General features: G+C 39.0%; 1 protein-coding gene across 12 annotated transcripts in view; it reads right to left on the bottom strand.

Moving 5' to 3' along the window:
* Positions 1 to 23,120, bottom strand: part of Asap (ArfGAP domain of ASAP) — a 54,314-nt gene that overhangs the window by 14,066 nt on the left and 17,128 nt on the right. For 11 of the 12 annotated variants that reach the window (XM_072001616.1, XM_072001619.1, XM_072001627.1 and 8 more), the window contains 5 exons: positions 6,187 to 6,259; positions 3,747 to 3,892; positions 1,399 to 1,653; positions 486 to 571; positions 83 to 239 (listed from right to left, as the gene is read on the bottom strand). In XM_072001616.1, the coding sequence (XP_071857717.1) occupies positions 83 to 239; positions 486 to 571; positions 1,399 to 1,653; positions 3,747 to 3,892; positions 6,187 to 6,259 (717 nt within the window). Of the gene's footprint in view, positions 1 to 82; positions 240 to 485; positions 572 to 1,398; positions 1,654 to 3,746; positions 3,893 to 6,186; positions 6,260 to 7,522; positions 7,793 to 23,120 lie in introns of those variants that run through there. The other variant, XM_072001624.1, reaches the window with a different exon arrangement.

Raw genomic sequence — 23,120 nt, 5'->3', positions numbered from 1 at the left:
ATTAAACATTTATATAAATTGCTATCCCAATGAACCAATAGGATACTCGAATATCCTATACGGAGATTGGCTAATAATTTACCTCTTTGTCGCAACCTGAGCTTCTAAGCAGATTCCTCAGTTCTGTTAGCCGCCTTCTCTCCTCGTCTTGCGTCTGCCTGATCTTTTGCAATTTCACACTCAGGTCCGCCACGTACGAGCCAAAGTGTTCGATGGTTTTTAGGCCGTCTTGAAAGTAACTGTAAAATGCAGAAACGATGTAAAACGTGAAAGGCTATCCAATTTTTTTTTCTAGTTGATTTTCAAAGATTTTAAAAGACAGAATGAAGGGTATTTAAAGAACGTTTCAAAAGAGATGTTCCCATAATTTAGCTTGTAACAGAGAACGAAAGGTATCGTCGAGAATCGCGTTACTGGAGAGATTTGTTGTAATTCTCGAAAAATCATATTACGTACAGCGTTGTAAAATAAAATATCGCACTTACTTGGTTTGTGCATGATAATATTCGACTAGATGCTGAAGCAGTTCAATTCCTTTCTTCGTTTTGATCTCGTTCACTTTTATAAGATACTGCGAAACAGAGACACAACGCATATAAGAATATCATAAATTAGATCTACATAACATAAGATCATTTACGTATTAATTTTCACGATCTTACATTGCTACTTCCTTCGCCGATATCTCGAAATCGATAAACAGAAATTACTTTGCTCGTTCCTTAATTACCTACGTATTACGATTTCTTTTTTTTTTTCCTTTTTTATCTGAGAATAATTCATTGGAAATTGATGCAAAAGAATTAATGGGAGATCGTTCGGTAGAATAAACTATAATTTACGCAAGGACGTGGCGCCTACCAGCTAAAAATAATTTCTGTCTTTGTTTCCCGAGTAATTAATCTGTAGTTTGCCCTTGCATGCATAATCAGCGTAACATGCGAACAACAAGCGGCAATCTACTTGGAAATTTCCAGGTTTCCATCAATCTCCGATCGTGACTCGTCAAATTAATTTTCGTTCGTCCGCGAAACCTCGTTTGTAAGAACGTCTGCAGTTTAAGGGCCCGAGGACAGTAAACTAATTCCATTCGACAAGCTTGAAATTCGAAATTCTAACGGGAGCAAAGATCGAGATTTCGCGATAGAAAACTATTCGTTCGAATTCGTGCAAAGCGGAAAATTCGAAATCGCTTCTGATGTCTAAAGTTTCGTTTTTTCTTTCTCTTCCTTTTTTTTTTTTTTTTTTTTTTGTTCCAAAGCGATTACAAAAGAACGGGTTTTCCTCGTTGATCGGTTTATTTGGCAGACCAGAAAAGTCACAGCGATCGTCGCGTAATAATCATAGAACGTGAACGTATTATAGTCGGCTGTTGCAGATCTGTTTCGGCGGCCTTACCTCGCACATTTGCAATTGAAACAATCTTCTCTCTTTCTCCATCTCGTCGGCGATCTCGGCCGGCGTCACTTCCGTTCGAATGAGGCCAGCCTCTTTCGCGTGCTGCTTCTTTTCCTTCTCGATTTTCGCGTATTTAGCCTCGTAATCTTTCCACGCCTTTTCGAACGGCCTTTTCAAGTCGCCTTTCACGCCTCGCAGATCACCCTTCAGCACCGAGTCCAGGGGAAACATCACGATGTTGTTGATGTTCTGCATCTGTTCAACGAGATCTCAGATTAACAGGCTGTTATCCTTCTTATTTATTTCGTTTAAGGTAGCGTCATACATTTCTCGTTCTCGTCGCTGGCGATTCATCTCGAGACACGCGACAAGATTATACATAAAAAAACGAAAAAAGAGAAAAAGAGGAGGCGAAGTGTAAAATACAAGAACGCTAGAGTTACAAACTTAGTATTAATTATATTAATATAATTATTAATATATTATATAATAATAAAATATATTAATAATTAATACAGCTATATATAATTAATTAAATACTAATGAAATATTAATATAATTTAATCATATTAATATCATATTAATATTAATTATTATAATATTAATATCAATTATATTAATATATTGTATTATTACATATTATTATATAGTACATAATTATATTAATTTAATATTTATATATTATGTATTATATAATATATAATAATAGAAATAATGGTGCAATAATAACACAGTCAATTATGTATTAATTATATAACAAGCTGAATAAATAAATAAACGAACCTAAGCTTGAACCGATATGATACGGCGGCATTGTAATCGGCGATACAAATTAATATCGATTTTGAGAAAATAAAGAATCTCGCGATACCTTTTATGGTCCAGTCGCCATTATGGCGACTGAATCTCGCTTGGAAGACCAAATTTAACCTCGCATTAGTAAACGTTACCACGCTCGAGAAGATGATGTACACAGACGGAATACAGTCGCAGTGATTGCACTTATTTGGCTCAATTTTAGTCACGGGATGAGAGCGTGTTCAGCTTAGCGCGGCGAATTCCAAGTCTGGTGAGAATAACTTGCTCTTTCCTCTATGGAAAACAGCCGCGCTGGTCTTCTATCGAATACTTGATCGAACATGGTTTTCGAGAAGAATCGACGAATCTACAACGCGCAATTTTCATCGGTCTAACCGGACGTTGAGGATTTTTAGGCGTATTAGGAGGAAGATCAGCGAGACAATTGGAAATTTGATTTCTTCGAGTGAAAATCGAGGTGGTAGGAAATTTCAGTTCAATTGGCAAGAGAACTGACTTTTGCGGCAGTCTGGCGATTAAATATCTTGGAGATACTCGAAGAATTGAAAAAATCCAGCGTGTAATTCGAACGCGTATCTGATACTTAGACGCCGAGACGAATAAAATCGAGAATTTCGGCTTCGGTGAAAAATTCGATAAAAACAAGTTGTATCAGACCTGTAGACGCGATTGCGACGTAACAATCAAAAACGTAGCGCGTTTGTGATAGAAAACTCGAATGGTAAAACCGTATTCTTCGTTGTCAATTAAAAACGTAGCACGTTTGTGATAGAAAACTCGAATGGTAAAATCGTATTCTTCGTTGATGAAAGTTGTAACGTATCGAGATATTGGAATATATTTACTTTAATATTAGGTTATCCGAAAAGTGTGTTTCTTTTACGGACACGTCTTTTACAACGATACATCTTTATGTAAACATGAAACCTAATCTGTCGAACGTTGTGATCTTTATCTGGATAGAAGGGAATGGATCGTACCGTAGTATCGTGGACGAGGGGCCTGAGGGGTGTCGGGCGAATTATAAACAAGCGGTTATGGAACGTGTGCGTGGTGGAGCTAGGACAAAAGACACGAGGCTAAGGCAAAAGACAAGGGGTTGCTAAGGGACATAAAGGAATTAACGAGAGTGTTAGTTGAGAAGTTGAAAATTGTGAATCGAGAAGTCAAAGAGTGCGAATTGCGTTGTCGAGAGAGCATTAAATCCGTGGTGACGAGCGTTGCAAATAAAACTATTTAATTGTCTTAATTATAGCACGTTATTGCGATTAGTTCACGTTAACCACCGTTTCCTGTTTAATCCATTTATTGTAAATAAATTAATTGCAGTAAAGATCCTACAATTTGTAATTCGATAAAATAATATAAAACGAAAAATATTGTGCATCCATTATTTCCTTATAAAACGAAAGAAACTTTTCGAACGATCTAATGAGATATTCGTCGTTCAAGCAGCGTCGAACGTAAACGTATAGTTGGTCGGATCGAAGGATTGTTATGGAACCGTGTGTAAAGATGTTGATACGAACCAGAGTTTTCATGAGAGCGCTCAATTCCTTCGTGACGACGGCGAACTTCAAGAAAGCAGCACCGATATCCGGTTCCTGTTCTTTCAAGGCTGCATCCCCGAGCCTTTCCAGTGCCCTTCCAAGATACACCTCGTTATCGACGTGAGCTGTAACACGAGAACCACACAAACAAAATGAGTCGCACTTTCATCGCTATTTATCTCCGATTAATTTTCTGTCTAATTTTTCACACGGTAGAAACCTCTGCTACGTAAAGCCGGATTATCGAAACATTCCACCTTTTGCTCGCTCGTTATCCGCGTCGTTGTTTCTCGGTTGCTTTATTACTGCAACTTTTTTTATTATGTCAACACTTTACCGACCGCTAGCGGTTCGACAGCATACGCACGTCCGATCGGTAGCTCAGGCCGCAGATTCTCCCTGGCGCTAGCTCTGTTTCGGTTTAGACTCTCCAACACGATTCTTTTCGTTTGTCGCGAACGGTAAGTTTTTCAAATTGGTATAAAACTGTGGGAGCTTACAAAGCAACGCAACTGACGCAGCTGAACAAGATAACTTAGTACTAAATAACAAATGACTGTACAAATAATGAGAAAAATTGTCGGCGACAAAAGGCCGATTAATAGACTATCGGTCGGTAAACGTCGGCGACAGAAAACCGATTAATAGACTATCGGTCGGTAAAGTGTTAATACAACGTTAATAAGAAAGTTGATCTACCGTTAACTACTTGGACGTTGATTTTGCTATCGGAGATTTTTACTCGCTGATATCCAACGTTTGGAAAACTTATCTTTTCGATTTCCTCGGATAAGCTTTTCAACGAGGATCGTTTCCAGCGGTTTCGATTCGAGGATCTTGGACGAGTCCGCTTTTCATATTTTCATACTGCGCGGTGTATCGCATATATTTTCATATTTTCATCGCAACGTTGCTATAAGCCGCGTGAACAGCCGCGGTATAATTATCGCAGACGCAACGATCGGTTTTCCAGCTTAATTGTGCAACCAAACGCACCAAATGCACGAAACGCACGAGACTAACAACATCGAGAGAAAAAGAAAAAAAAAAAAAAAGAAAAATAGAAAAGAAACGAGGTTGGAACTTGTTACTCTAACGCGAATCTGTCACGAAACATACGTTCGTTATCTATAAACTGCATCTTCTTCTTGCACGTTAATACGCGATTCTAATCTGCGACTATCCAAATTTCGTAACCCGTGTTCCTCTTTCTCCCTGCAACGTACGACATTAGCATAATTCTCGAGATCTTGACGATCTCCTCGCAGCTGTGCAATTAATCGCAGATCGAATTAATTAAGGAGGCGTGCACGAGAGTATACATTATGCAAATTTTGCGTAAAGCTCGGGCAATTTTTTTTAAGCGAGAAGTTTCGCTTGAATTTTTTTCCACGAGCAACGAGATCGCGCAATCTATCGAATATAAAAGTGTAATTAGATTTGTCAAGGAACAGCGATCTCTAATTGTTAGCGTATCCCCGTATTCGAGTATTAATTAAAACGTCTTCGTCGCTGCGTTGAAGGTAATTTCGCCAGCCAGGTCAGGTTATAATTTCGAGTGAAATTAAAAAAAAAAGAAAAAAAAAAAAGAAGAGAAAAAATCGGAGTCGAGAATTTGAAGCACGAATACTTTTGTCTACTTGTAAAAAAATTTCCCAGCAATTTTACTCCCCATGTTCTCTACCTCTCTTATTAAAATTCTATTAATTTCAACGAACTAAGCTTCGACGTGAATTTCATTCGACAACGATATTCTCGGCGACAGGATATTAAATTCGTGACAGTGTTCATTATCGTTGTATGTTTCTGAATGTACAATACTCGTGTTAATAAGTTTATAATTACGTTTGGTAACCAGCTTGGTATATCAAACGCAGATTGTTCGCCTCAGTTACAGAATACGCTGGAATCACGAGATCCTCGGCAAAGGGAATACGTATTTGTATATAATTATTCTGTTTCCGAGTTGCGTCAAACTGTATCGTATTTAACGTGACAAATGCAAGCCTGCGTTTGTTCTACGCCGATTTCCATATCTCCTTTCGTTTCAACGCCACAGCTATCGATTTGTAACGCGTTTCTAAACGAACTGTAGACGTAAATAATTAATTAACTACATCCACGTATTTTATACATTTACGTATACGTTTTACCTCGTTCGTTTCTTCGCGTCGCTTACGCACGTTAATTGGCCTGCGTTATGCAAAAATCTACCGACCTTCGACGAGCTGAATCTGAGCGAATTTAATTCGAGGATTTTCATTCGAGAAAAGAGGTAGCTTCGTTTCTTCCGGCTATATGTATTTTGTCTATATTCGCGATAACAAGCAAATCGGAACATTTAAATAAATAAATAAATAAAACATTTATTGCAACAGTCTGTTGAATTTCCAAATTGTCAAATAATCGTGGCACTCACCATTTCCAGAGTTGTGGATAGCTTTGATCGCTTTCTTCAGCTTCGTCAGACCATCTCTGTCGAAGTCCAGCGTCTGCAACAATTACGTAAAAAATTAGGTAAACTCCGTTCGACTCGTAATTCTTCTTATTGCGCGATGTGGATCGTACGGTCGAGTGAAAGGAGACACGCGCTTCTCCTCCTTTATAATCATCGAACAATGGAAACAGGCTTATGCACTGTTTGTTTCCATTGTGTCGATGTGTTACATTAAAAGTCAATTAATTGAGACCGACACCGTTGGCCTTGAATCTTTTAAATCGCTCAAGTACGACGACGTAACACCAAGTGATTTATGTTCGACTCGCGGCAAACGCAACAGGAGAGCCGAATTCGATTTCAATTTGGACGGTGGATTTAGCGCGTGTGTTTTCTATTTAGAGACGCGCGGTAAGAGAGAAATTTTGCTACAACTGTAGCGGAATGCGTTTAAACGAATTTGTATCGTTGTATCACTGGCAGAAGAAGATGGAGTATCATCGGATGATATTTCGTTCGTTAGTATCTGTTTTATCTTAATTATACGCGTATACACGATAACGCAGATCGCATGTAGATAACGCCATTACCGATAATTAGTACACGTTCATCGACAACGTGTAAGACAATTAATCGTACAATTTTTCGCTATCGATAATGTTTGTCGGTAACAAAAATAAAAATCGACGATGATTATTGACGTAGTCGAAGAAAATCTTAATCATTCACGATGATGATTATTACTCGGAACAATTAAATATTAGTACCTTTTAATCGTTTCGTTTTTATTTATTCGTGTATTCGATTTATCGACAAGTAGCTTCGATTTAAATAAAAAATTATGTTTCAGTCGATAAATCTCGCGCGAGAAACGTTTAAAAGAACCGTTATTTTGGATGTCTGATTTTAACCAACGCTCGTTCGCACGTTATAAACGCACGATTTCTAAGCGAACAGAATCTCGACCGAATTAATCTTCATTACTCTCGAATAAAATTCATCTTTACGTTTTCGAAAATTTTACCTGCAAATGTGATTTCTATGCGTATTATCATTGTACCATTGAGAACGAATAACGGCACGAGCTTTTTTTTTTTTTTTTTTTACTGCAGTCAACCGATACCAAATTATCTGACGTCTTATCGTTATTGACTTCTGTTTCAGTTTCCGATCCATAATTTACAGTATTGCGAATCGTTCGTTTTATTTCGGTCGATGCGATGACCTGTGCGAACGATGGCTCGAAAACGCTTCATCGTCAAGTGCTCTCCATTGTACGAAATACCCAATTTTCTCGCGATTTCTCTTAATGAAATACCTTCTTTGTACACTGTAATAATGGCATAGCCGAGCTCCTTATGCCAATCCTCTTGGCTCTGTGCTACTTCGACTTCGCGCTCCGACAATATTTTTCAACGAGCTTCCTTGTCCGTTTCGAAAACGAAAAAGTTTTATTTTATTTCCTTACTTTCTCACAAGGAATCACGCCGTGCCCGCTTCTACGTGTAATTCTGTATGCACGTATACAACTAAATCGCTAATACTTATTGCACCATACGTTTATATATGTACACGTATTATACGAGGGAAAAGTAAAGACTACGCTAACGGTATAGGCAAACGAAAGAAAGAAATCATAAAGATAGAAAGAAGAGTAAAGAGAAAGAATATTTATCGTGTACGCTGAAACGTATATCATAAAATATGAATTTTCTCTGCAATACGGAGAACAGCGAAATTCAATATTTACAATCCGGTTCAGCACGAGATTCCATGGGAAAGGTAGCTGTTGCGTATTATATCGACGTTTTTCATCTGTACATCTCGTGCTCTGATAAAAACGCAGCCAGATCTATTTTTCATATATCAAACGATTTTATCAAAACTCTAAATTATTGCAGCCACCTTTTCCGCCTCTTTGTACGATACGTACAAAGACGAAGTGGACGTATGTCCAGTGGACTCGAGCGATCAGAAATTCCATGCGAACCGTCGCCGACTGAGACTGCGCAGCCCACAGCGCCAAGTAACTTGCAAAATACACACGGAGCTACGTGCGCGAGTCCGATTTCACGTACAGTAACACGGAGGATGGGAATAAAAATTCGCCCGGCAGGCAACAAACAGTTCCGCCGGTTCGATCAGGAAATTGCACGGGGATCCTCTGGCGGTGCTTGTAAGCAGCTGGCGAGGATATCGCCGAGGTCGAGTACGCAGCATCGAGGACGCCGCGAAAGGCCGGCGCGCCGCCAGGAGGAAAAGCAACGACGACGAGAAAAAGGAATTGCCGTGCGCGCGGAGCGAAGCAACGATACATTTTATCGGCTCACGCTCCGTCGAGCAGAAGATTCGCCTATCTTCGTTCCATGCGCTTCTTATCGAGCGATTTTTACGTTTCGCACCGCGCTTTCACCATTTTCAATAAACCCGAACGCGAACAAGCAGAACCGTGGAAAGGGCAAAGAAAGATAGTCGGCGATGCAACGAAGCAGGTTGCGAATACAGCGGCGCTCGCCACTCTTCCAACACGGAAAATTCAACACGTACGCGTACGCGTACAAGCAATTTAGCTATGGCGAACGAAGATCGGTAGATTCGATACGAATCCTATTTCGTTTTTCGTTTTCTGCCTGTCGATGTTGTGGGATTCAAAGAACGCGACTCTAAACTCGAATCCGACAGTGGTCTCGATCCGGTGGTAGTTACAGATTTACATCGCGCTCTTTAACCGTTTGTTTGAAACTCAAGCAGCACGATTTCGTTTAGATATTGCGTCGAAAAGTCGCAGTACATTTGAACGCTACACGAACGACTGACGGTATTTTGTATTTCATTGTTATCCTCTCAGTAATTTTTATTGAACAAAATTTGAAATATTGATAAACCAATAGTACGCGTATATAATAATATAGATATACTTCATAAAATAACAAATATGACGAGCGCCGTTTGTTTCTCTTCGCAATCGATTAAGACAAACGCTATCGCGGTGTTCGGGATTTTTCGACTCTGTTTTTTCAAAGACCCCTGGGCTCAAATGGTTAAAACAGATTACACCTACTTTATCGTCCGATCGTCGTCGATCTTTTTTCGCGTCTCGCGCTAATCGTTCGCTTTTCTCGCCTGTAATTTGCCTATGAGATCTGCCTGGACGCTTTCTCGCGCGGTTTCGCGTCTCTTTCGAATCCACGCTCTTCCTTGTCGTCGAAACGATCACGCTTAAGCGGTAACCGCACTCCGCGCATCACTTCGGACAAAACTCGCCGAGAACGCATCGATTTCTACGCCTCGATCAATCGCCACAAACCACGTTTTCGAAAGTATAGCGGACGAGAGCTCCTCCTACATGCGTATTTCTTATATTCACGGATTTGAAAAATGTCGAACTTACCATCCGATGATATTATTATTCTTCGAACTTTCGACACGTCGTCGATAAAAGTCATCGGATTTCAGGCCACGATCGGCATTCCAGATAACGAAAAAGACGACCAGATTACCGAACAGACAGCCACGTGCTATAGCATTTCAGATAAATGCCAATAAAAAACTATTCTTCGTTCGTCGAGACACGTTGCTAGACGTCCGGCAAGAAACTTTTGTTCGTAAGCAGGTGGAAAAATGACAATTTTTCGGCATCCTCCTTTACGCGTGCGTTTAATACGAGCGATTGTAAAATACTTTTTCGTTCCAATTTCGCGAATTTTACTTCGTCCACCACATTCGAGTCGAGGTATCATCAAATGGTACGTGCTCGAATTGCTGCGATCTTACGATTGGACAAGCAACATTTCTGCATGCGATTCTAATTTGTCTGTGAAAGAAGCATACACACGGCTTTATATTAGACTGGCTCTTGTATACTCTCGATGAAAATTTTATTCGACGTTTCTTTCGCTAGCAATCGCCTTCCTAGGATGGTTCCAGTTGGTAAAAGAAGAATCTGTGCAAAGTACGAGCTCGTTCGGGTAAGAGGAAAGCGCGCCACTGGAATCCCAAACGCTAAACTCTTCTTACGTAAATGTACGAAAAACTCGATCATCTTCCAAGTTACGGATTATATCGAAAAACATGTCGGATTATATGAAAAAAGTCGTAGACTTAGACAGGGAGCATATATCTTTTATATTCTGTTACTTTCTTTCCTTTTTCTTTCTTTTCGACACGCGGAAAAAAGAAAAAGAAAGAAATGGGAGAGAAAGCCTGCAACAAGCGGTAAAATTACTTTTCTAATCTTGAAAATTAAAGCGTTTCCTAATCAAATTCTTTTTTCTTGATCATTAAAAGCTAAAAGCAACGTGTAATTTTGATTCCCATCCCCGAAGAATCATCCTGTTTAAAGAACATTGTTCGTTGTACAAAAGAATTGTGTTCGTTAGTGGACTTTTCCCTTATCCAATCGAGCTGGTATTTTTTCACAGCTCGTTCTCTCATTAATTGACCCTGAAACCCAAAACCTTGGAAAGAATTTTCATCAAGAATAAATAAGAGGCGTTCTAGTGTATACATATTGAACTCGATTCCATCGCTACGGTAGAGGCGCGCGCTCGTGCAATCCTTATCGATCCCGATGATAACAGCGTACGAGAGAAGCTTCGAACGAAAAAAAAAGAAAAAAAAAAAAACACGAAAAAAGAAAGAAAGAAAAAAAAGAAGAGAAGAAGATGGCAATTAAACCCTCGATTTTATATGTGAATGTATAGGAAGGCGATAAATCTCAGAGGCGAACGCTTCGCTCGGTGGAGTATCTGAAATTGAAATCTCGTTTTTGTATACGAGCTTGTCTATCTCTCTGTTTAACCAGTGACATCGTGAGATGTGATTTTTTTGAAATAGAAATTGCAACGAGGTGTTTAACTTGGATTAGAACGTTTCATGCCGCGTTATAACTACGACAGAGGAAGGGATTTTGATTTATTCGAGAACATAGGAGAATCGTGTCAAAATGTATTCTTCCTATTGAAAATTGAATAATAATTTAATTCGGTTAGTTTCGATTAATCTGCTTTGGCCGAAAAGTCAAACTGTTTTCGCTTGGGAATTTATCGGATGATAAACAGCGAATAAAATTCGATGGACAGTTGGCATGGGAAATTGCAAATTGCGGAATTTTCTGACGAAGATATATTTTACAGCGTGTAGATAAATTTTAATTTATTTAAAAAGAGGAAAAAATGAAAAGGAATTGAAACATCGTTCATACGACGTTCTTATTATTCACCATTATATTCCATCCAATCGTAGAAAACGTTCTGCAATTTTGCATTTGAAACATTCTACGTCTAAACGTTTCAAAATTGATCCAATTTCGGTATTTAACCTGACTTCACAAAATGACACGATGAGTGAGCAATCAGAAAGCGAGAAGCCACAAGTTACTTAGAATTGCTAAACTTTGTGAATAGCGCCTTGTAAATGTTTCGTTTATAATTTCTAAATTTCTAATATCAACCTATTTTTTTTTTTTTTTTTTTTTTCAATTAAAGGCAATGTAAAATTCCAAGCACACTTATCTCTGTATTCGTGTCATTTTCTTGCGACGAATAATCTTAGCGGACAGTAAATCGTTTACTTTCGATACAAACAAACGCGTTCGAGACACAAAAACGTGGATACATCTGGAAGAATATCTGTTGTTCGAGTTGCTCCACGTTACATCGACTTGCCCGTTATAACCGAAATAGTGGCGCGTTCCAGAGGGGAAACAATGATATTAATTAATTCAACGACTTCCTGACCGACATTAATTAACGCAAGAAAGCCGCGTTTAAGCCTTCAATTATCTATTTTAATTGGTTGGTGGTGCGACAAAAGACGCGAACGACGCGTCGATCGTTAACCGACCGATGGCACCATGTTAACAGTAAATTAACTCACCAGTATAGTCGTAAAATTTCTTAATTACCGCGTGACGATAAGAAGATGTGTTTGATAAGAAGAGTGTTTGGGGCTTCGAGGATCAACTATTTACGAACTGCCTGATAAATGTAAAATATGAAATCAACCTTTTCTCGAAACTTTTAGCACGAAACGTGAGAAGATTGTATTTACGACCAACTTGGAATAGTTAGCGGAAGAGATACAATAACGACATTGTAGCGGAAAACCTTTTATTCTCAGTTTTACCATACTGAGCTATTTAAGCAGTTAACTGTTGCGACCTCTTTGAAAACTTTGAAAAGCTTGTACTTAAAACGCGTGACAAAAAGTAAGAGACGATGAGTATAAGCGTCGAACACAGAATATGCGTGGCTCTAATAACATAGAATTAAAATGTAACGAAACGATCGTTGCATTTCTTCATTTTATTACCGACAGAGCTCGTCGCAACACGAAATATCGCCATTTCTTCGCGCCGAGTATATTCGTCGAAAGCAGCTAACCTGTTAAACGCAATACATCGTTCGGACGTACAGTTGGCGATAGAAAAATAGTAAATTGAATGGAATCCGCGGATTAGAAAAGTCTGAGGAACGTTTAACATATTTTTGGAGAAGCTGTTTTTAAATTACGTTCTCCCGTAAGTTGCAAATTTGTAAACACTTTGAACGCGCTTTTTGCGTTCGATGTTACGACGCTTCCCGATGAAATATCTGCACCCTGTGCTTTAAAACGATCGATAGGGATTCTAGAACCATACTTTGCAGCCAATTCAACCTTGACCAAAATGTACTACTATAGACCCTTCTAGGTTTATATTCTATTTGTTAAGGTTAACGTAAAGTTAACCTCGCGTATATGCAAAAATTCTAGTCTTTCTTTGTCCAATCTTCTTCTATCCGTACACGATCGATCATATCGTAAATCAAAGTTCGAAATATTTTCCGCCATTTTGTACAACTTTCTTCGTGATGAAAAAATACGAAATTGGGACATTTTCGCGCTTCTGTAACGTTTCGAAAGTGCTTGCCAGCCAGAGTTACGCTTGCAGGCCCGGTCAAACGACCGGTTCCAAAATTGAATTCAAAATTGTACATTCGTCGTTACTCCTCTCGTTCGTCCAACTTTACGTAAATTTCCCTATCAATGAAAATCGACAAATCGATTAATCGGGTGATATAAGATCGTACATGAAGTTAGAAGAACGAAAGAAACAACGACGGATGTACGATTTTAATTAAACTTTGAAACCGGTCGTTCGACCGGGTGTGATAAGGTTCGTGCTAAGGACGGAGACTGGAGCCATGCGCAGCCCGACGTTATCATCGTCGCTCATCGTCCTGCTGGCTGTCGTTTTCCAAGATTATTGTCATCGAAATCGAAATTGATCACGAAATCTCGCTCTGAAACTACGTCTGGAACAACTATAACGATTCCGAACCATCTGTACCGGTTCAAACCGGTAACGTTCAAAAAAATAGGAGGCTGACGAAAGACGTTCTCTCCCGAGTTTGTGCGCAAAGTCTTCCGAGAAAATTGATCGCTCGTTGGGAACGACGTAAGACAAACATGGAAACTAAGGAAAGTAAACAAGAAAAATGCGATGTTTAAAAAGAAAATCGCCAGCTAACATCATCTATATATATATATGTAAATTCTATAGAATTCAAATTACCCGCCAACCGATATTTTTACTTTTGTCTTGTTTTATTACAGTGCCATTTTGCTGAATAGATTAGATCACATCATCTATATATATATATATATGTAAATTCTATAGAATTCAAACTACCCGCCAACCGATATTTTTATTTTTGTCTTGTTTTATTACAGTGCCATTTTGCTGAATAGATTAGATCACATCATCTATATATATATATGTAAATTTTATAGAATTCAAACTACTCGCCAACCGATATTTTTACTTTTGTCTTGTTTTATTACAGTGTCATTTTGCTGAATAGATTAGATCACGAGAGAAGAACGGTAATGTAAGACTTGGAAGATCGATTCTCGATTTCCCAGGTAAAATTCGTAGTAGATTTGTTGTTATTAATTGTTATTGTATTTAATTTAATTATTTCCAAAATAAATTTGATTTTCCAGAATCGATTGTCTGATTTATCTTAAGAATTTACATTATTATTTATATTTATATATATTTAATTTAGTTATTGCCAAAGTAAACTGAATTTTCCAGAATCGATTTTCTGATTTACCCCAAGAATTTACATTATTATACATACTTGTATATATTTAATTTAATTATTCCTAAGTAAACTCGATTTTCCAGAATCGATTTTCTGATTTACCCCAAAAATTTACATCATTATATATACTTATATATATTTAATTTAATTATTGCCAAAGTAAACTCGATCTTCCAGAATCGATTTTCTGATTTACCCCAAGAATTTACATCATTATATATATTTATATATATTTAATTTAATTATTGCCAAAGTAAACTCGATCTTCCAGAATCGATTTTCTGATTTACCCCAAGAATTTACATCATTATATATACTTATATATATTTAATTTAATTATTGCCAAAGTAAACTCGATCTTCCAGAATCGATTGTCTGATTTACCCTAAGAATTTAAATTATTATATATACTTATATATATTTAATTTAGTTATTCCCGAAATAAACTGAATTTTCCAGAATCGATCGACCGATTTACCCCAAAAATTAACGTTATTATATATACAAATGCGTTTATATATGCGTCGCTGCAATTGTACGCGAACGTCGTGGATCCTGCTGAATAGAAGCGGCAAGATGGAACCTTCCTTGCTGACGTCGCGTCGGCGTCGACATCGGTTGGCGCATCTAGCCTAGGCGACGGGGATCAAGAGGACTCGTCGCCGATGAGAAACAGGGAAAACACGAATTCCGCGAGGAACAATCGCCGAGCAAAGTGTCGTGTCAGCGTAACGTGCTCGACGATACGTGGTGGCCGGTGTATCTTGTCGCTGATGCGATCGACTGGTACGGCTCGAAAGGTAGGGAAAAAACAGAAGGGGAGGGGAGGTTTGCTCGTTACTCGTAAAATACGCGCGTTCCTTCTCGCCATTGTGCGTTGCTTTATCCAAAGCTATCTGATATTTATCGTCGTACCTCGTGTCGCCGGTTATTCAATTCAGCGTTACGAGGGAACACGTGCAACGTTTAATTATCGCTGCACACGCGGTCCCTCGTACGTGCACTTAGCGTTGCAAACGCGCTATCAACGGCTCTACGCGAAACGATTGCACGCGCCAGAGAAATTAGGTGCGCCACGTACGATGAACGTACGCGTCTTGCAGCGTCTTGTTGGTGGAAAGCCGTGGCATGGACGGAAACATGCTGCGTATGATTCGTATCAGGACGACGTACAGACGTAGGTGTTTCACCAGTTAACCGCGGAATTTAGTTTTCAAAGTCTCTTACGAGCTGTGTGATCGACACTCTGGGGATCCTATGCTCCGACAAGCAGATAGTCTGAATCGTCGTGTATTTTTGCAGTCATCGAATAGACTCGAAGAGGTTTTCGATCTTTCACGCGACTGGAATATTCCATTCTTCCGGAACCTCTGGGGTTTGTCGGCGAGAAACTTTTCAATGTGATTCTTTACGTCGACCAAAGAGTTAAAAATCCGAATAAACTTTCCGGGCGGCGTACGACGAGTGTAATATTTTATTAAAAATTCACGAGCGTATTTAAAGAAACTTTTGGTAACGTTTTTCAGCGTGATGCGTTTGAAAACAATTTCCCCCTATGGATAGGTACCGAGCAAAATTTATCGTTTCGTTAAATTCTTTAAAAATCGGAACGAGCTCTCCGAGTGACCGATGTTATACATCAACCGCACCGAAATATTCTTTTCGATTGACGCGATATACGTCGAACGCGGTTAACTGGTTGAGAAAAAACGAGAATTTCGTTGCGTTAGTATCACTCTATTACCGTTTTACAAGATCGAAAAAACTTGCGACAGACAGATTTTCGTGCTTACGTTGGCACACATCGCCGCGAGAATATCTTTGGAAACGAACTGACTGATCCAACAATAGCAAAAATCGCGACGAAAGAACCGAATTAGCTTTCCGTACGCAACATCAGTGGTTTGACGTCTTAAAACGTATCGAAGTGATACGCTAGCGAACCTGGGACGTAAATTTACGTAATGCAACGTCGGTTCATAAATCGATCTCTGGCTTCTATGATTCGAGGAGAAGCGAAGAGTCGAATCGCAAGTTGAGCGAAACCGTAATAACCGTGGATAAAATCAGGACATACTGAACCGACACAAATATATATGCAGATATTGGAAAATGGTGCTGCTGTTAAGCGTGACATTTGCAACGTGGAACTATCAATCAGCGACACGATCATAGAGCGTTCTGCGTGCAACGAATAAAGAAAAGGAACACAATGTCGAAGATAATCGCAAGGATATCCTCGCGTCGATCGTTCCAACAGAAAATTATCAGTCTCTGTAAAGAAAATAAAATATCGAACGGAATTTAATAAGCCACTGAATGTAGAGAAATAGATCTCCGCGCTATTATTATCATTATTAATAATAATAATAATAAACTCGAGGAATCTTACACCGAATATCTTTAAATTTTTTCGTTGCGTTCTGTTCAATCTAGTTGCAAAAAGGTTTTCGGCGAATTAAACCACGTTGCACATTTTAACGTAAGAAAAAGCATGGAAACTTCGTTTTTTAAAAACTGACGGTTAACAAATGTTCGATTTAAATATAAAAAAAAAAAAATTGAAAATAGGTAACTTGGGACATTTTATTTACAATTAGCGTTCATCAGAAAAATCATATCCATTCATTGCTATTGTCAACAACTCTGTCAATGGACGGTTACGAAACATAGTCGTTGACGTCTCACTAAAGTCTGTCAAAGTTCGAGATGCGTAAAGATTGGAAAGCGAAAAGAGAGCCAGCTCGGATAGTGGCAGGAAATTTGTAGCGTTAACACCTGACCGGCAGCAAAACTCGGTCGATAATAATGGAATTTGTTCAGCCGAGACTTAACAGACTTGTCGATACGCTGAGAATTAAATCGACGGACTTTCCTTTGGTCGCGCGTTATCTTGGAGAGCGGCTGTTTGCCGAACGAAGACGTCGCTCGATGTATAATTGGAAAGTTGGAATGGAAACGTTCGGATCGATGAACGTTCCTATTGTTCATAGGACGCGTACAGCAAGCGAGCCAGAGTCGCTGAACAAATTGAATAAAACAGAAGACAGAATGACAGAAACTCGATGACTCTACCGCCAGCTTCCGTATCCGTACGCGCGTATGAAACATCCTACGAAATTAAATATTAAGTGACTCGCGAAGGTATTTGAACGCTTGTTATGGGAAACTTTTATCGAGAGACGTGTGCGTACGTTGAGTCGTAGATTTTATAGAATGGCGAAGTACGTAAATTGGCAAATATCTGGAAAAATTAAAAGTACACGTTTCCTGGTACGGGAAAATTGTCTACCTTCGAACGAAAGTCGTTTGAACGATGCCAAAAATAACTTGATCGTTGCTTCTGTTCTATTTACGAACGAAACTTTATTCCTCGTTCGGATTTAATAGGACGGTGAATGATTATATATAGACAGTTTCAGGTCTCGTCTCGTCTGTTTCACTTTGTCGTAAAACCGTGAAATTAGCATGGTTAGTTTTCTTAAACCTACTCGCTTCATCGTGGATACGAAAAGTCGTTAGAAATTACAAATTGTAATTCACGGTAATCTCTCTCTTGAAATGGTAACGTTATATTTGTAAATAATTAATTTCCTTATTTTAATACAGCGTATTTAGACTTGTCCGAGTAACAACTAATTTACTTTCGTTTTCTCTTTGAACTCTTTAACACCGGCTTCACCAGATCCGGTCAAGCAACCGGTTACAAAATTTAATTAAAAATCGTACGTTCATCGTTATTTCTTTTCTTCGTCTAACTCTATGCAAATTCTTACAACGAAATCTTAAAACCGGTCGTTTGACCGGGCCTGGTAAGGTTAGCGTTAAACGGCAAACGTCTCACTCTCTCTTTCTCTCTAAGCAACTATTTAAACCGTCGTTTATTCAATGATATCCGACATTGTACGTATGTAACGATATAAAACAGGGTTGAAGTAACGTTAAGAAGCGAAGGGGAGGAGATAAAAAACAAAAGATTGGGAACAAGCGGAGAAACGTACGTCTAACGACGATTCATCCTCGACGAGTTAAGCGTTTAAGCAGATTAAAGAGAGCAGATTTCGTTGAACCAGGTTGCGGTATGAATGGATTAAAACTTCTTATCGTCGACTAAATACCGTGGGGCGTTCCCATGGCACGCGGCGTTTCTCTTTTTGTGGCGTCTCCCGCCCGTTAAAACACGGTTGACAAACGCGATTACGTTTTCTAATTTTAGTTGCACGCGCGCAGCAACTAAAACAACGCGACTGCTCGCGTACGTACGGATTTCCCAGCCGCGCGAGACACATGACAATAGCACGTGCATTTAGCGCGTTAAACGCGTTATTTCGCTACCGAAACTGAGCCGCGCCTGTCGAACGTCGTCGTTCTCCGCGCATTGGACAAACTTATCTCGCGTGCCTGGGCCTCGTCGAACGATCTGTTGCACGCTGAAACGCGAATTTGTAATTCGAGCCGTGCAGCTATGTTTATACTTTTGTGGCTATCGCCACAGCGATACGCCATTTCTTTACGAAAGTCTATCGCTAAGTGGCTGTTTCGTAGCTTCTCAAGTCGAGCTTTCAGTGGAGGAAAGTTCGAAACTGTAAGCTCGCAAGTATTCGTTTCGATACGTACGAAATCTCGATTATCCGAGACTTTATGAACCGTCGTGGGTCTATTTCGCGTAAACAGGATGCGGTCAAATAGCACGTACGAGCGGATACGATTATTATAGCGATTTCTTATGAAAAAATAAAAAAGAAACATGTTTGTTGTTTTCGAGAAGATCGAGTTTGAAGATGTATAATTTCAAGTATACTTGAACATGTATAATTCCGGACTGGACGAGGACAAATCGAGGAAAGCGGATAATTCGGATTCGGTAAACAGGTTGTAGGACCCTTTCAAGCTTTGACGAGTACCAGTCATGTTGTCTGGTATTGAAGTAAGTAGCCACGATAGAAAATTATTTTGATTTTGAATAAATAAAAAGGGAACTTATATATATATTATATATATTATATTTATAATATATATATATAATAATATAATAAACTTTATATTTATTCCTTTAGTCATTGCCGTCAAAGTTATCACGTAATTGCGGGGGAAAAATGTAACGCGAAATGGGAATTTTAAAATAAAAAACCCGCCATTTTGAATGACGTGGTAGTTTTAGCGTTAAAGTGTAAAATAAAAATTGTACGAGAAACACGAAGCAAGGAAGATAAATTCTATCGCGAAACAGATTAGACGCAACGAGGCAATCGACGTGCAATCGTGCAGCGACGATGCAGAAATCGCGTTTGGTCTCGGAAAGCCGCGTCGTCGCTCTCTAATTGTAAACTTACGAAAAGCGACGAGGCTGACTACCGGCACAGGGAAATTGATAAACGTGGCCCACCTCTGGAACTGACCTCACTTATGTTCTCACTGCGCCAACAACACCGTAGGAATAAACGGATGAAACCGGTTTCCGCGTTACTTTCAGCCAATGAACTTCGTTTATTGGTGTATTCGTATTCGCATGCCTGAGCAAACGTTTCTATTAAATTTTCCATACGATCGCATTTAACGCTTGTTTCCGAATCTTCGTTTCTTCTCATCGCGCACTTTGTACGTTTTCAAAGAACACTAGAAACTCGTGTCTCTCGCGGCACCCACTATCGACGTATAAATTTTGAAGTTTCTTCTAACTCCGCTTGTAACTGACTGACTGACTGAACTGAGTACTGAACACGTTAGGAAAAACTACAACCTCGAGCCCCCCCCTGGCAATGCCATTTATTAGCATGGTCAGCATTATGAAAAACGCCCCTGCCGTATAATACAAAAGGAATAACATAAAAGGCATAAGAATTTTCGTAAGCATCCGAATATATTTGTTAATTTTACTTGTTGAGGTGGGTCCCGCTTCAAGGAAAACTCCACATCTTATCTAATCTTTAGTTTTTTTTAATCCTCCTTAATCCATTGAGTATTGTTTAGCAAAATCAATACGAAGGTCCTCTCGGTCCCTTTGCCTTTCTAGGAACATGACGTAGCCTTGCACAAATAATGTAACGGGGTACAGAGAGGCTAGTTTTCATAATTATATAAATACCCATAATAGATTCATGGATTCGTAGGTATTTCGTAAGGTAATGCTGCCAGCCTGCGGATTTAGCATACACATTGTACCGATACTTCAACTTACAGAAATATATTTCTCTATTATACGTTCATCCACGCATTTCCTCTCTTTACTAAGAAATAAAACCTTAAAATAGTACTGTTACAGAGTAATTAGGCGATCAGCTGTAGCGACCTCTTTGAAAACTTTGAAAACCGTGTATCTAAAATGTGTGACCATAAATAAGCGACGACGAGTACACTTGTCAAAAACAGCTAACTGGTTGAGAGTAAGTAAAGTTAGGTAGGACACTCTGTATATTACATATAATATAATACGATATAACGTATAATCGTGAACATAACAGAGTATGCCAAGTTGATCCAGCATCATCCCCATGTTCGGCCACATGATTTATGTTTGTATGATAAATTATCTCTCAACTTATTAAGTGTCTTGTCGTGCGTTTCAGTCGGTAAGGGCAACTGGCGCTTAATTATCCCATAAATGGTACGCTATTATCCGCACTGGATAAAGAAAAACATACTATCCTCTTCGATGAGTCGTTTATAGCACGTTATAGAAATATATTATTTTTCCTAACTTCAATAGCCTAGTCTCCGGTCTTTACAAATGTAAACACTCTTGGAACGTTCTACCGTTACACTTTGTCAGGCGAATCTTAGAATACAGCAGTGTAATTCGACCTGCGTTTCGTAAAATATACATACCATAACATCGAGAGTTTTAAGCCATTCGTGTCTTAGGATTTTTACAATCAAACTTTCTCGATATATTCTATCGTTCTAACACATTCTGAAGAGACATGGATATCAAATTTTCAAGATATCGATACATTTAAAAACGAAAGAAGAAAAGAAGGAAAGAAATAATAAATAAATAAATAACGTTAGAAAAATCGATCGTTTCCATGGAAATAAATCGCAATTAAATCGCGTCATCGGCAGCTTCCATTTCGGTTGTAATGGGCCACACGAACAGAAGAGCGAGATTCAACCGCAGAAAGGTGTTTCATTCAACGAGGCTGGCCGCGAGCAACCAGACAAGCTTTTTCAGCTTGCTCTCCACTCGTAAGAACCACGAGCGGTTGTTAAGGAAAATAGGCTTTTCTCTCCGCGGATATTTCCGTCGGGCATGCGAATCTCGTATTTGATATTTGCACAACACGGCGTTCCACAGATCTCATTGTCTCGCATGCTATTTACACGCAAAGTTCTACAAGCGTATGTAACATTTCATATGTATTAGACGTACGAATAAGTTTTTTCCATCCTTACGCAAACATCGCGAAGAAAATTCGTTTCTATACCGTAGAATATCGGCACGTAAGTTAGTGACAAGTAGCAAATACGACGTAAGCCGGAAACCATCGTGAGCCATCCTGAGGCAAAGATTATAATAAATAAAAAATATATTAGAATGTTCGAGAAGTTTCTTTCGCCTTATAAGGAAATACTAGATGCACTGCAGTTTTTATTTTATATTACTTTTTATTGAATTACGTATGATTCATTTTGTTCTATTGGAACGATAAATAAATAAATAAATAAATGAAAGTATATATAAATACAAAATTTCATAACCGGCTGTACGTATAATGGAATATTACGACGCGACTAAATTGATTTCTAAAAATCAATACGCGACGATAAAGCTCTTGTTTTACGCGTTATTTCACTGCTTCAATCTGTAACAGGCTAATTTTGTCAAACATCTAACCTCAATTATGTAACAAAAAAAAAAAAGAAAAGAAAAAAAAAGAAAAAGGAAAAACAGAAAAAGAAGAAGAAAAAAAAACTATCCTATCGATGAGAAAACGTGCCATGAATCGTGAAACGAATCTGAAAGCAGTTAATTAAAGCGAGATGCAGGTCGGTAGGCTCGTAACAAGCATGCAATAAATGTTGACACGAAAAAGCAGATGAGTCACTGGAGGACCGTAGAGGGACCAGAGAGAATCGAGCACACTTTAGACCACTAAACCAGCTTCACGACCTATCTCCGTCCTCTCTTCTCTTACTCGCTCCTATTCTCTCTTTCTCTCTCTAGCGACAACCAGGTGAGGCAACTAAGAACGAAAGGAATTCCTGGCTGCGCGACCTTGGTAGGTCGTTCGTATCCGAGTCGTTTACCTGGACCGATTTGCAAACGTTGATGGAGGTAACCGCGATGCTTCGACTATGGCGGACACGCTCGACCTCTTTCAACGAGACGTATCAAAGCGCGCGAAGGAAAATACACTGGGCAAGAAGATATCTTAATATATCGTAGCGTAAGCCGTTGAGGATATTTATTTTTCCATTCATAGCATCCGGTTTATGAGCACAATCGCTCCTTGTCGTATGAAACGCTGAGCGTTTCTTTACGGATATAATCGCGCGCGCGCGCGCGCGTGCGTGCGTGTGGTGTGTGAAGTTGGCGCCCCCAAGTGCAAATTTTCGTAAGAGAAACAAACGGTATTCGTCTGTTCGCGATTCGTCGAATTAAAAACCCAGTTTGTTTGTGAATTCTTCGAGAAGGAAGAAAAAAAAGTTATCGTAGAATTAAAGAATTTGTCATGAGCAGCGTCGTGAATATTTTTCGTTGACGAGCAAGTGGCGTACGACTGTCTACGTTCGACCGATAAAAATTTTCGTTTGGCCACATTCCAAAACAAAGTTATCAGCCACTGAGGCGAGTAATTTTTTTCTAACGAAATTCGTTTTTATCTC

This window comes from Bombus fervidus, chromosome 4 (genome assembly GCF_041682495.2).
Source record: "Bombus fervidus isolate BK054 chromosome 4, iyBomFerv1, whole genome shotgun sequence".
NCBI classification, from domain to species: Eukaryota; Metazoa; Arthropoda; class Insecta; order Hymenoptera; family Apidae; genus Bombus; species Bombus fervidus.
This window is presented reverse-complemented; position numbering and strand designations above follow the sequence as displayed.